The sequence below is a fragment of the Barbus barbus genome (genome assembly GCF_936440315.1).
Source record: "Barbus barbus genome assembly, chromosome: 13".
In the NCBI taxonomy this organism is placed as follows: domain Eukaryota; kingdom Metazoa; phylum Chordata; class Actinopteri; order Cypriniformes; family Cyprinidae; genus Barbus; species Barbus barbus.
The window spans coordinates 19609721-19622469 of NC_136741.1; the positions used below are offsets into that span (position 1 = coordinate 19609721).

Here is a 12749-nt window from a genome sequence, read left to right on the forward strand (position 1 = left end):
CCCACTACTTAAAGAAGCGAAAGAAAGAGTGAGTACTTTCTGTTCCATAGCATAATCTACGGTTGCCTCTGAGATGAGTCCTGTCACCACATAGATGCTTTATTTATCAAAGTAAAGACATTCTCTTAACGTACTTAAAATGATTACAGGATGGCTATAGTGTGTCATACATATGTCATACGTAAAAAACATTAAAAAGACCTTTAGTGGCTTTTTACGGTCTGATGAACAACACAAACATTATGTACAGAACTCACTCAAGCTAAACAAATGAGTTTCAATAAGGACAATACATCGCTTTCTCAAGTGCTACATTGAATAATACTGGCGTTTTTGTCCACGGAATGAACTGAGTTTGATGAATGTATGTTTCAACAACCTCACACAATGATTCTCCCAATAAAAGATGGAAAAGAAAGTTCAGTGCATGGTCCAGATCCCCACAGACCCAGTGTGCTACATCTGTAGCTTATTTTGTAGGTTCCACTTACTCTTGAGTAATCCAACATGTCCTGAGATATGAATCCTTCTAGAATCTAGAGTCACAGCTCATAAGAGTGTCCTTTCACAGTCTGTTCTCTATAGCCATGTGGTTTTGGTGGAGTGTCTCTTTGAAGAATGGAACCTGACCACAGGGGAGTGACAGTAGCGCGAAGCCCTACTGTGATGAGCCTCCCTTGGGTTATTAACCCTTCTTGGGTCTGCGGGGGCTGGTAGTCAGGCCTCTTCAGCTGTAGCATCTATTCCAGCATAAGTGAAGTTCTCAAAGAGAGCCATGTTGACATAGGCCTGGATGAAATATGAGAATTAGAGGTTGGTTGATGGCTACATGCAGAACTGCTATGTTTCTGCTATTTCCACGAAATGCACACTTTTACATAGCATATTAGAATGATTTTTGAAGAATCATGTAACACTGAAGACTGGGGTAATGGCTGTTCAGCTTTGCCATCACAGGAATTAATTACATCTTAAACTACATTAAAATAGAGAACAGTTCTTGTAAATTGTAATAATATTTTACAATATTACTGTTTTTATTGTATTTTTGATCAAATCAAACTGAGACCACCTAGCAACCACCTATACCCACACAGCAATTCCCCTGGTAAAAACCCCCACAAAACCTCCGCATGGTGGTCCGAGTTTTACACATGCAAGCATCAGTCTGTTTTTTTTACCTTCCGTGCCTCTTGCATCCTATTGAGCTGGACAGATATTTGCGAAAATGGCGGTCGCTCATAGGGTCTATCTCGCCAGCACTGCCTCATAAGTTCATACCTATATGGATTATTAATTATTAATACAACTGCAGTCAATCAATATGGAAAATGACTACAAGACCACATGAGTGTCTGTGCTTACACTTCATCATCACAGTTCCTGGGCTGCTCCATTCTGTAGCCCTGAGGAAGCTTCTCATAGAGCTCAGCACAGGTCATCCCACAGTATGGAGTCCCACCTTGAGGAGAACAGATTCATAGCGTTCATCTGGCTGAAACATGTTTATGATGCAGTAGACAACTATTTATTCAAATTGTTATGAACAAACTTACCTAAACTTACAATCTCCCACAGAAGAACTCCAAAAGACCACCTGAAAGACCAAGGCAGATATTTTAATTAAATAATAATCAGGTTTAAGAAGAAAAAGATGTGTAAACAATCTGTAAAATCTCTCTGATGGCGGAAAAAGAAATGGAGAGCAACTGAATGGAACAGACATCGGAGGTCTTGCAATAGTTATTTTTAAACTTGATGTAATGTCTTACAAGAAACGGTGTTCATGGTACAAGACTCAACGCAATGACTAACACCTATTTAGCACGTTTACATACTGTTTTTAAAAACAGCTCAAAAACACAAGAACACATTGAACCTGAACTACCTTTCAAAAATTTGGGGTCAGTAAAATTTAAATAAAATAATAAAATAATATTTTTGAAAGTCTCTTATGCTCATCAAGGTTGCATTTATTTGATGAAAAATACATTAAGAACAGTAATATTGTAAACTATTATTGCAATTATTACAAACTATTTTCTATTTTAATATATTTTAGTATTTAATATATTTATGATGGCAACACCCCAGTCTTCAATATCTTTCAGAAAATATTCTAACAGGCTGATTGGTGCTCAAGTAACATTGAGTAACATTTCTTACTATTATCATTGTTGAAAAAAGGTAATATTTTTGTGTAAACAGTGATACAGTTCTTTTTCAGGATACTTTGATGGGTAGTTCAACAGCATTTATTTGAAATATTTAAACTTTAAAAAATGTTAAAGCATCCTTGCTGAAAAGTTTTTAATGCATCCTATAGCTGAAAAGTATTTAATTTATTTGAAAGAAAAAAAAATTGACCCCAAACGGTAGTGTAAAATTAAAGCAGTTACTGTAGCAATACTGTAGATTGCTACATGTTAAAGCTAACGCTAATGTTTGAGTGTGACAATCAAACTCAGGCTTTGTGGGAAATCAATAACAGGCTGATCTAATGGAGAAAACCATGCTTGTATGTCAAGTTGGTCATGTTGTTTTCTAAATGTTCAGTGCACAGTGTTCTTGAGAGGGTAAAAATAGGTCGTTTTGACAGGGGCACTGTGGTCTTGTGGAACATGCTACTGTAAATTTGAGCTTCCTGGTTTATGTTATCAGTTCCTTCCTGCTTATTTATCAGTTGTCCATTAAAAATTGAGAAGGATTAAGACATGTTGTTTTGGATTGAAACTTATGGATGTCATAGCACTTGGTGTTTTTAAATATTTATTTGAAAATTAATTCTTTTATCTCACATTTTCTTAGAAAATAAAGTGTCAGACAATAACATTTAATATGCAGGTAATAAGGCATGAGATGTTCAAAGTGATCTGTGATGTGTGATTCACATGTACCAAAACCCCAAAATACTTACACATCACTCTTTGTGGTGTAGACACTGTAGTTTAGTGACTCGATGGCCATCCATCGCACAGGCAGTCTTCCCTGAGACAGAGAGAGAGACAGAGAGAAACATTCAACCAGTTTTAAGAGTAATATACACACTATGCACTCAATAGGCTGAGTAAGTAAAGACAAATGAGTTTTATCATCTCATATCATCTCACAGATATGGTTCTCACCATGGTCTTTTTCACATACACCTCCTCGCCACGTGAGAGGCCAAAATCTGCGATTTTAGCAACTAGGTTATCTCCCACGAGTACATTTCTGGCTGCCAAATCTCTGTGGATGAACTGTTTATACACAAACAAGATAACCAGGCACAGAGTTAAGCCATTTATGTTAATCATATTAATGTGGCATAAAATCTACAATGGCCTCATTCAATTGGAAAAAAAATTATTTAAAAATATTTAATTGAATAAAATAATTCATAATTTAGAAAATTATTGAAATCAAAGGCTAATAATGAAAGAAATTGCATAACAAGCAATATAATAAAATTACTGGGCCAATATGGCAATTAAAGGAATATTCCACCCAAAAATGAAAATTAGCTTAAAATGTGAACATCAGCTGTTTGGACTGTTTTGACGGCACCCATTCACTGCAGAGGGTCCATTGGAGAGGAAGTGATGTAATTCTAAATTTCTCCAAATCTGTTCCCATGAAGAAGCAAGACCATCTACATTATGGATGGCCTTTGGGTGAGTAAATTTTTATTTTTTAAAAACTTACTTGTTTGTCACTAAGGTAATGCATGCCAGTTGCTACATCAGCAGCAAACTGCAAGAGCTGCTGAGAGGTGAGTGTGGAGGCAGTTCCGTGCTCTTTGGCAAAGGCAGGATCGGTCTCTAGGACACGACTCTTTCTTAGGAAGTCCAAAAGATTTCCATAAGATGCATATTCAATGGCAATGTAAAGGTAACCTGTGGATAACAGAAGCTGTCACATATCAGCACTATTGAATAGAGAAAAACTCATATGGCATCCATGTCAAATAACATACTTTGACAATAGTGATTTGAAGCTTTATTAACATTACTATTACACTTCTAGATTTACATTCATCTCTGTGAGGCACATTATGTTATCTGACCTAATATCTAGGTAAAGCCAATAGGTGGCGCACTCACCTCTGTTTTCACAGGCACCGATTAGATTAATTATGTTTGGATGCTGTCCCAATTTACACAGCACTTCTAATTCACCGGCAAAATCTCGATGGTCATTCTCTGAGGCGAACTCTGCAGGTGCACACAACGGACACACAAAATCACAATCATGTAAAAACAGACCTTGGCTAACAATGCTGTGTTGGCTTGTGTTCTTACCCTTGAGCATTTTAATCGCAGCACTCATTTTTATGCCATCTTTTTTGACCATGGCCTTGATGACCTGACCAAAGTTCCCTTCTCCAATGACATCCTCAAACTTAATGTCCTCCCACTCCAGTATGGGATAGGTGAGGGGCTCCGGGGAAGGCTTTGGTCGCCGGGTCAGTGTGAGAGTCCCCGAGTTGAACTGTAAGATAGTCTCTTCTCCCTGAGAATGCATGTGTTTACATTTATTGAAGAGTAATATATTAATGGCTATAGTACTTATAGTTGAGCCCACTTAAACTACATATTACAATAATACTACAAAAATTACATAAACTACATATTACATATTACAATGACATGAACTATATGGTTATATATTATTGATTAAAATATGATTAACATTGTTATATACTGTATAACTGTTCAAACGTTTGGGATCTTTTAAGATTTTTTTCTCAACAAAGACTGCATTTATATGGTTTATATAATTGATTAAAATATGGTTAAAATAGTTAAACACTGAAAAACTGTACAAAAGTTTGGGATCTACGATTTGTTCTCAACAAAAACAGTATTGTTGTATTGCAGTATTGTAATATATTTTAAATTTTAATTTATTCCTGTGATGGCAAAGCTGAATTTTCAGCAGCCATTACTTCATTACTTCATTACTTCATTCTAATATGCTGATTTGGTGCTCGATAATTATTATTATCAATGTTGAAAATTTTAATCAGTGCTGCTTAATATTTTTTAAAAACCGTGATTATATTTTTATTATTTTTTTATTATTATTATATTATATTATATTTTTGATGAATAGAAATATATTTTTTGTTACAATGTAACAGTCTTTACTGTCAGTTTTTTAATCAATTGAATACATCCTTATTGAATAAAATATAAATTTCTTTCAGTAAAAATATTGCTGACCCCAAATTTTTAAATGGTAGTGTATATACATAATCATAAAATTCATTATGTTATATAATTAATCATATATAAAAAAATATATTGATGAAGTAGATGTAACTATCCCATTATTTTGAAGAATTAAAATATAAAATTTATATATAAAGTAGATTTTGTGTCCAAACTGTCCAAAAATATTTTGCTGCCACTTTACATACATAAGCATAAGAGTAAAAATAACGTAATAAAGTAAAGTGTCCACTCACCGATCCAGACTGATAGGTGAATGTCCGCTTTCGTTTAAGGACAGATTTACGAATGTAGAAGAGAATCAAAAGGGCCAGAAGGATGGTCACACAAGTCACAGCCACTGACCCAACCACAGCCCAAAGAAGCTGATGATCCTCAGCCGTTGGCCGTCCAACTTGCTGAGTGGTAGGAATATAGTTGGAGAATCCTGCTTGATATGAAAAACAGTAAGTGCCTTGATATTTCGGCTTTACAGTATGTCTTTCTCACATTTATTCACTCTGGTCACTTACCATCTCCACCTGTCCTGGCTTGGACAAACTTGCTCCACTCCCCTGGCACCTTGGAGAAAGCCCTCACCCTGAACTGGTATAATGTGCTGCCATTGAGGGATGTCACATCCTTTGTGGTTTTGTTGCCATCATCTGTGTCCACCCAAGGATAAAAGCTGCTCTGGCCCACTGGCTGGTATTCAATGCTGTACTTCACAATGCCTCCATTGGGGTCCTCAGGTGGCTGCCAGTGAAGCCTGACTGCATTGATGGACAGAGCATCTGCCTGGACGTTCCTTGGAGAAGAAGGACCTGGAAAGAGATCATATGCAATTTTACCACATCAATTTCTCTTGTGAGTTATTCCTTTGCACCACATCCTGTCTCACATCTAACATTCGTGTGCTATTTTATAGTCAGTCACCTACTTGCGCCTACTTGGGGACATGCATGATTTCTGTTTACCCTTCTTATAGATGTGAATATGGTGGGGCTTTGAAGGGGGCCCATGGCTGCCACAGTTTATCAGCTGGACGACCACTTGGTAGTCCCTGTGATACTCCAGATTGTAGAGCTTGATGGAGAGCACATTAAGCAAGGTGGTTTCCTCATGCAGCTTCTCTCCATGTGGTCCATTGAGCTGTACTAAAAAGCCAGTGGCTTCGCGATACGTGCCAATCAGGGACCACCTGATGGTGGCGTTACGGCCCTCCAATGAGCAGGAATCAATCTCCGGCCTCGCCGTGGGCTCTAGCGACACAGAATACGCAATCAGATGCTGTCCGCTGCAGCTGAGCAACGTAAAAGCTATACTGGTCTCAGAGTCAGTCTTTCAGGGTCAAATATTGACTGAAAGTCAACAGTCACAATATTGTTTATCTATAGACTTGTTTCCAGTCCGGTTTTTGACAATCCATGTCAACCCCATCCAAACCTCCATCTTCAACTCAAAGAACCCCACTCTTCTCCTCATAAAATGAGGAAATATGCCCCCACTTTTATTTAATCTGTTGAGATGTCACTCAATCTCATCTCAACACATTTACTGAACGTTTATGGAACTTCATAATCTTTCATCTGAACTTCAGCGTTGGATTTATTCTAAACACTTTTGATTTGAAATGATTTTTTTTTTATGGATACTGGATATCCATGAATTTATTTTAGGTCAGATATTAAAATTCTGTTTGTTAATGATGGACTTGTGGACACAGACTCGGCATTGTTATTGTTAACTAAAACTATTAAAATAGTTTTTGCTAATTGAAAAGCTGATATATATAATATATAAATACGAGATGAGAAAAGTTTAAAGACATAAAATTACTAAATGTAAAACTGAATTAATTAAAGCTATATAGAAATATATAAAAAACTATTAAAAACAACAAAAGCACAAATACTAAATTAAATTAATTTGAAATAAAAACTGAAAATATAAAAACAAAATTCAACATATTAATATATACTATGATAGTATATAAATAACACTAAAATTGGTTAGACAGTGGGGTAGGATGATACACAAGGAAGTAGGAAGTAGGACAGTGCCATGTTATTGCTAATGTTTTAATTATTTATTTAAATATTACAATTGCATTAATTTGATTTAGTTATCACATATTTAACATTTATCAGATGTATTTTACACTTACAATTAGGACAAGTTTACTGAAGGGGTCTTTTGCCACAGGTAGGGGGCCATCTTACCACAATAATGGGTACACCCTATACATTGTATTCCTGTACATGCTAAACTCAAATCTAATGAAGCATTTACCCCCATCTTTTCCTACAACCAATACATTTTTAATCCTAGTTTGATTGATTCTCACCTGGGCAGTCAGTCTCCATGATTGCCTCTGGACCCAAAGGACCTTCTCCTCCATCCCCTGGGCGAGTGAGTTGTACACGGACATGGTATCTGGTTGAGGGCTTCAAATTCGGTAATGTGATTTGATCACTGCCATACACTAAAAAAAAGATGATGTGTGTATGACTTTTATAGCATATCGATATGATTCTACACATTGGCATGAACATAATGCAGGAATTCCTAAAACTAGAAATGATTTTGGCAAATTTACCTATAATGGAGGACCAGGAGTCTTCTGTATCCACTGGCTTGTAAAGTAGCTTAGTGGAAATAATGGGACCGTCACCCACATAAGTGTCCACTGGCTTTACAACCAGTTGTTTGCTACTCTTCGACAGCAATTTAGGAGCAGTGGTTTGGTAGGGTGGCTCTAGTTTACAACAAAGTGCAAATTTAAGGGTCTTTCCCTTAGTAAGAACATTGCTAGAATGAATCCATTTTAAAATTAATCTCACCTTTCACAGTTAAAGTAAACTTGAAGGAATCCTGCCCACCATTGGTGGAGACTCGACATTCCCACAAACCATTATGCTCTGCAGACAGCCTTGGGATCTCAAAGTGAGCTGTGCTTTTTTTGGAGTCCATGGTAGTGTAGGATGCCTGAGAAATCAACAGCAGACAATCACAAAGACTGTCATATTAAAAAGATAGACACATTACTTTCTAACTTTTCATTTTACAAACATTCCCTTTTTCAACTTGATATGCAACTTCTTATTAAGACTCTTTCACCTTAAGAACAGTGCATTCCAGCTTGCGTAGCTCAATACTCATATGGCTAGGCAGTGGATGGCCTGTTGCAGAACATGAGATCTTGTGGCTGGAGTTCAAGTTTCCCTCCAGGTTACTGGCCATGTCCAAAATCTCTGGTGCACGATCTGAAAGAGGGATAAGGTTAGACAAACGGCGCCAAGAGGAACAAACGTTATAGATTTTAGAGCAGATGGAAAAGTAGTTTTGAAGGCTGACCTGATTTCTCACAGTATTGCCCTCTCCAGCCTGTAGGACACTGGCAGCCACTGAATCGATTGCATTTGCCTTTGTTCTTGCAGTTGCAACTTAACAGACAGTCAGCGCCGTACATTCCTTCAAGACAGGCTATGAAAATAACATTGAAAATCCTGTTTTTATTTTATATATCAACATAAAAACAGGAATTTTAAAAGGATTCAGTAAGTTGTTTTAGAGTCTGAGCTCTGACCTCAAAAAATGTTTGGAAATGTTTGTGTAACTATTCTTGCAATTACTACCTTAATTCTTCATTTTTTTATTTCTGAAATTCTTACTTAATATCTCATGTTATCTTACTTTATATTGCAACTTTATTTCTCTTAGCTGTGACATTAATTTTACAATTGCAGCTTTTATTTTTTCACAGTTGCAACTTTCTGTTCTTATAATTGCAACTTGTATTTTATAATGTGACTGCATCACACAATTTGACTTTATATCACTCTATTTCAGCTTTATTTCGAATAATTATGGCTATTTCCTGCATTTGCAAATTTGTATTTCACAATATTACAGTGTGACTTCTTTTTTTTGTTGTTGTTGTTTTTTTAAACATTAACTCACAATTACGTGTTTTATTTTCCTCCAAGGTGGAAACTGGTTTCTACAAAGACAAAACTAATGGACAGAGCAGTAAGAAATGTTTATCTTGGTCAGACTGATGGAAGCTGAATTTTTACTGGCAGATTCCAGCAGCACCTGTTTAAACTTTAATTCAGAACTGAATCCTTTCTGCTGGGTCCAGATGATACTCTGCATGGAGAGAACCGTTATGAAAGGGATGTTATGTTAAACTCACGTTTACGACAGCGATCTCCATGCCAGCCGCTGGCACAAGAACAGCCGTAAGGATCCGTGAGACAGAAACTCAAGCCCTGGCATCCATTCTCCAACTTACAGGATTCCTGGCAGTTCCTACCAAACATTCCTTCACGACAGACTGCAAGACCAAAAAAGAATTGTGTGTTTAAGTCCTTAAATGCATAGTCTCTACAGATGCAAATGATCAGTTTCATATACATTTACCTGTCTCACAGCGCATTCCCATAAACCCTGGTGGGCAAACACAGTCTCCATTTTTGGCATGGCACACGCCTCCATTCAAGCATTCGGGACAGTCTTTGTCACAGTCGGAGCCCCATTTATTCTTTGGACATTCTAGAAAATAAATCAAGCACTAGCATAGAAAATCCAAAGTTCTGAATATATTTAAATTGGTCATATGATACTTATTATGTTACCACGAACGATGAGGCGGATCCAGGCACTATAAAGAGCACTGTCCCCAACATAGCTGACACTGTAAATTCCTGTATGGCTTTCATCAACTTTCATCAGATCCAGAACTGCTGTGCGGTTTTGAACATCAGCAATAGGAGTCATATAATAGTAGTTACCTAAAACAAATCAGAATATTCTTGATTATAAATTGCTCATTCATTTACTGATTTTTGCTCATCCATTTACGGATCATCTTGTTGGAAACGTCCTGCTGGAACCTCTTTGTTTTTTTACATGGCGTCCCATTTTTTTTTTTTGTATGTATATCATCTTGAAACATATTTTCATGAATCTCATATTCTCATGCATAAAATGTTGCACACATGCTCTTTAGACATGCATCTTGCTAAATCATAAAGAATAAGATTAAAGATATACTGACCATTGAATTTCCAAGTAATGTCTCGTCTTTCTGTCCCAACAACATCCATGATTAGTTTCACTTCTTCTCCTTTACTGGCTGTCAGAGTGACTCTCACTGGTTTAAAGTGACCTTAAAAGACATAATAATATTAATAGTATTCTGGTATAACATCACATTTACAAAATTTTTTCTTCAGTCTGATTAATTTGACAAATATATTTCAGGTTCTTAATATTTTTTAGGTAAGATATTTCAGATATTGAACACTTGAACAAAAACCTGTTTTGTGTTTTTTTTTATCAAACTGTTTAAGGTTTAAAGATTTCACTCAAACATGAAAATTCTGTCATTATTTACTAACCCTCATGTCATTCCAAACTTGTATGACTTACTTTCTTTTGAAGAACACAAAAAAGATAGTTTTAAAAATGTCTCAAGGGTTGTTGTTTTTTGCTCAGTGTTGTTCTGAATTGCACGGACTCCCATTGTAAGAGCAGAAACAGCAGAAACATTCTTCAAAATATATTGTTTTATGTCTTTTTTTGAATCACACAGGCTTGTAACATGAGGGTTAGTATGATGACAGAATTTATATTTTGGGTGAACTAAGAGTTATGTTTTTTTCCCCGCTCATGTCATCATACCTTTGCTGTAGTTGTTGATGAGTGTAATGCTGCCAGGTTGGTCAGAGCCCCTTTTTGAGTGACAGTAGAAAATCCCACTGTGGTCAAAGCCTGTAAATCCAGTGGCCACCACTTCTTTAGTCTGTGGCCTCTGCACATTAAAATGTGGCGAATCTGCACGAAGGACAATGCTGTTGTCCTTTGTGATGCTCAGCTGAATCCCTTCTGTATCACGCTCTCCAGAAATGCAGGACAGGCGGAAATGATGAGCAGTTGTGGCCCCGTTAGAGGTCATTGTGAGATCCATGACTGCGTCTGAGAGAGGACACATTTCATACAGATTAATGCAATGCAGTTTACTAAAATTGGACAACTATTGAAAAACAATTACTTGAGAGAACAAAAAAAACAATTATTCAGTTAGTAAGTTAATATTCTCATCACTTAAGGGTGAACAGGTGAATACAGTTTCCTGTTTATTTACATTGATCACAAAATAACAACAACAATGGAGCCACTATAGAGGAACATCCACATTCCTGCTTTCACACATTTCCCCTGGCTTTCTGCCACTATGTGCCCTTCTCAACACAAGAACAATATCAGGAAACAAAGAGGATCCAAAGCCATCATTCCACCATGAATACCATTAGATCCCATGTGCGAAATAATGAAAAACGGACTAGTTGTCACACTTTTGACTCTAGTGAAGTTCATATCTATATAGGCACATGCCTTAAAGTGTTGGCTACAGAAAAAAGAAAAAAACTTTTCCACAAGAAAAACATTTTTGAACATATATTTTGACCTGCTGTTCTTGTTGTCACACTATATACAGTAAATTGCTACTATTGCTAAGGCTGAACCTGTCATAAACAACCCAACAATAAAAATTGTGACAATATTAAAATAAAGTTACATCTACTTTCATTATAGTAGAACTTACATGGCATTGTCAGTGCAGTTTTAATTATGTGTTTGTGTGTGCGTGCGTGCGTGTGTTGTAGACTATATTGTGAGGATAAAACTGACAAAAAATGTGTGTGTGTGTGTGTGTGTGTGTTATAGAGTATTGTGAGCATAGAACTGACAAATGTCATTCTATTATAGACCAAAATATTGTAGCTATAGAATAATTGAAACCAACATACAAAATTATTGCTAGATGACTCACATTCTTCTGAATCAAAAACAGACATCTCAAATGAGATAGTCTTTGCGACAACTAACCCAATTCCCATACTGATTGTATTCTCCCAATCAATCAATTAATAATTATTTTGAAATCAAGTAAAAAAAAAAACTACTTTTTCTAGTGGGAAACTAACAACTAGTAGGCCTACTTACCAGATACGCCCACGAGGCACAAGAGGCAGATTAAATGCAGCATGACTGTAATCTTATATTCACTCTCAGATAATCCGTTAGAAATTATCCAAATACAGGATTTGTCATTCCAGTGGGGTTTTCCAGCTCGCCAGCCTTCGCCGCGCGTAATTGCGCATTTCTACAATCACTGAGAATGAATGTACGCGCACTGATTCACTCTGGGCATGGAAATCTGTGCTGTTGACACGCAGAAAACTCGACTCTTCTGCTTACTCCACATTCATACTTTGGGTGGGAAAGGAAGGAAGAGGCGTAGGGGATGAGAGAGAGAGAGAGAGAGAGAGAGAGAGAGAGAGAGAGAGAATCAAACAGTTTGTTCTATTTTCACTGGATTTCAGTTACACAAAACTGGATGTGTCTGATGACTTACAGTAAAGTCCGTTTATCAAGATCAAGGTTGTTCTATAATTATATATCTGCAAAACGTTTACTATTTCATTATGTGTATTAAGCATAAAAATATATTTGTCTAAACTTTTTCACATTCTTAAAACAAGACCC

The 12749-nt window shown here is 36.5% G+C and overlaps 1 protein-coding gene across 2 annotated transcripts; it reads right to left on the minus strand.

The window, feature by feature from the left end:
* Positions 1–39: 39 nt before the first annotated feature.
* LOC306878917 (tyrosine-protein kinase receptor Tie-1-like) lies at positions 40–12485 on the minus strand. 2 transcript variants are annotated; one of them, XM_079431518.1, is made up of 23 exons: positions 12207–12485; positions 10881–11174; positions 10255–10365; positions 9833–9988; positions 9618–9749; positions 9391–9531; positions 8550–8678; positions 8313–8458; positions 8036–8180; positions 7792–7950; positions 7540–7677; positions 6170–6454; positions 5726–6016; positions 5450–5640; positions 4281–4491; positions 4083–4193; positions 3685–3875; positions 3126–3239; positions 2918–2988; positions 1557–1597; positions 1366–1462; positions 1182–1281; positions 40–789 (listed from the first exon to the last, which is right to left on the minus strand). In XM_079431518.1, exons 1-23 carry the CDS (start codon positions 12247–12249, stop codon positions 718–720), a joined length of 3369 nt encoding a protein of 1122 aa, XP_079287644.1. In that variant the 5' UTR covers positions 12250–12485; the 3' UTR covers positions 40–717. The 2 variants fall into 2 exon arrangements, with proteins under 2 accessions (XP_079287644.1, XP_079287645.1); XM_079431519.1 differs by lacking the exon at positions 6170–6454 and having other exon boundaries at positions 12207–12477.
* Between the last annotated feature and the right edge of the window lie 264 nt (positions 12486–12749).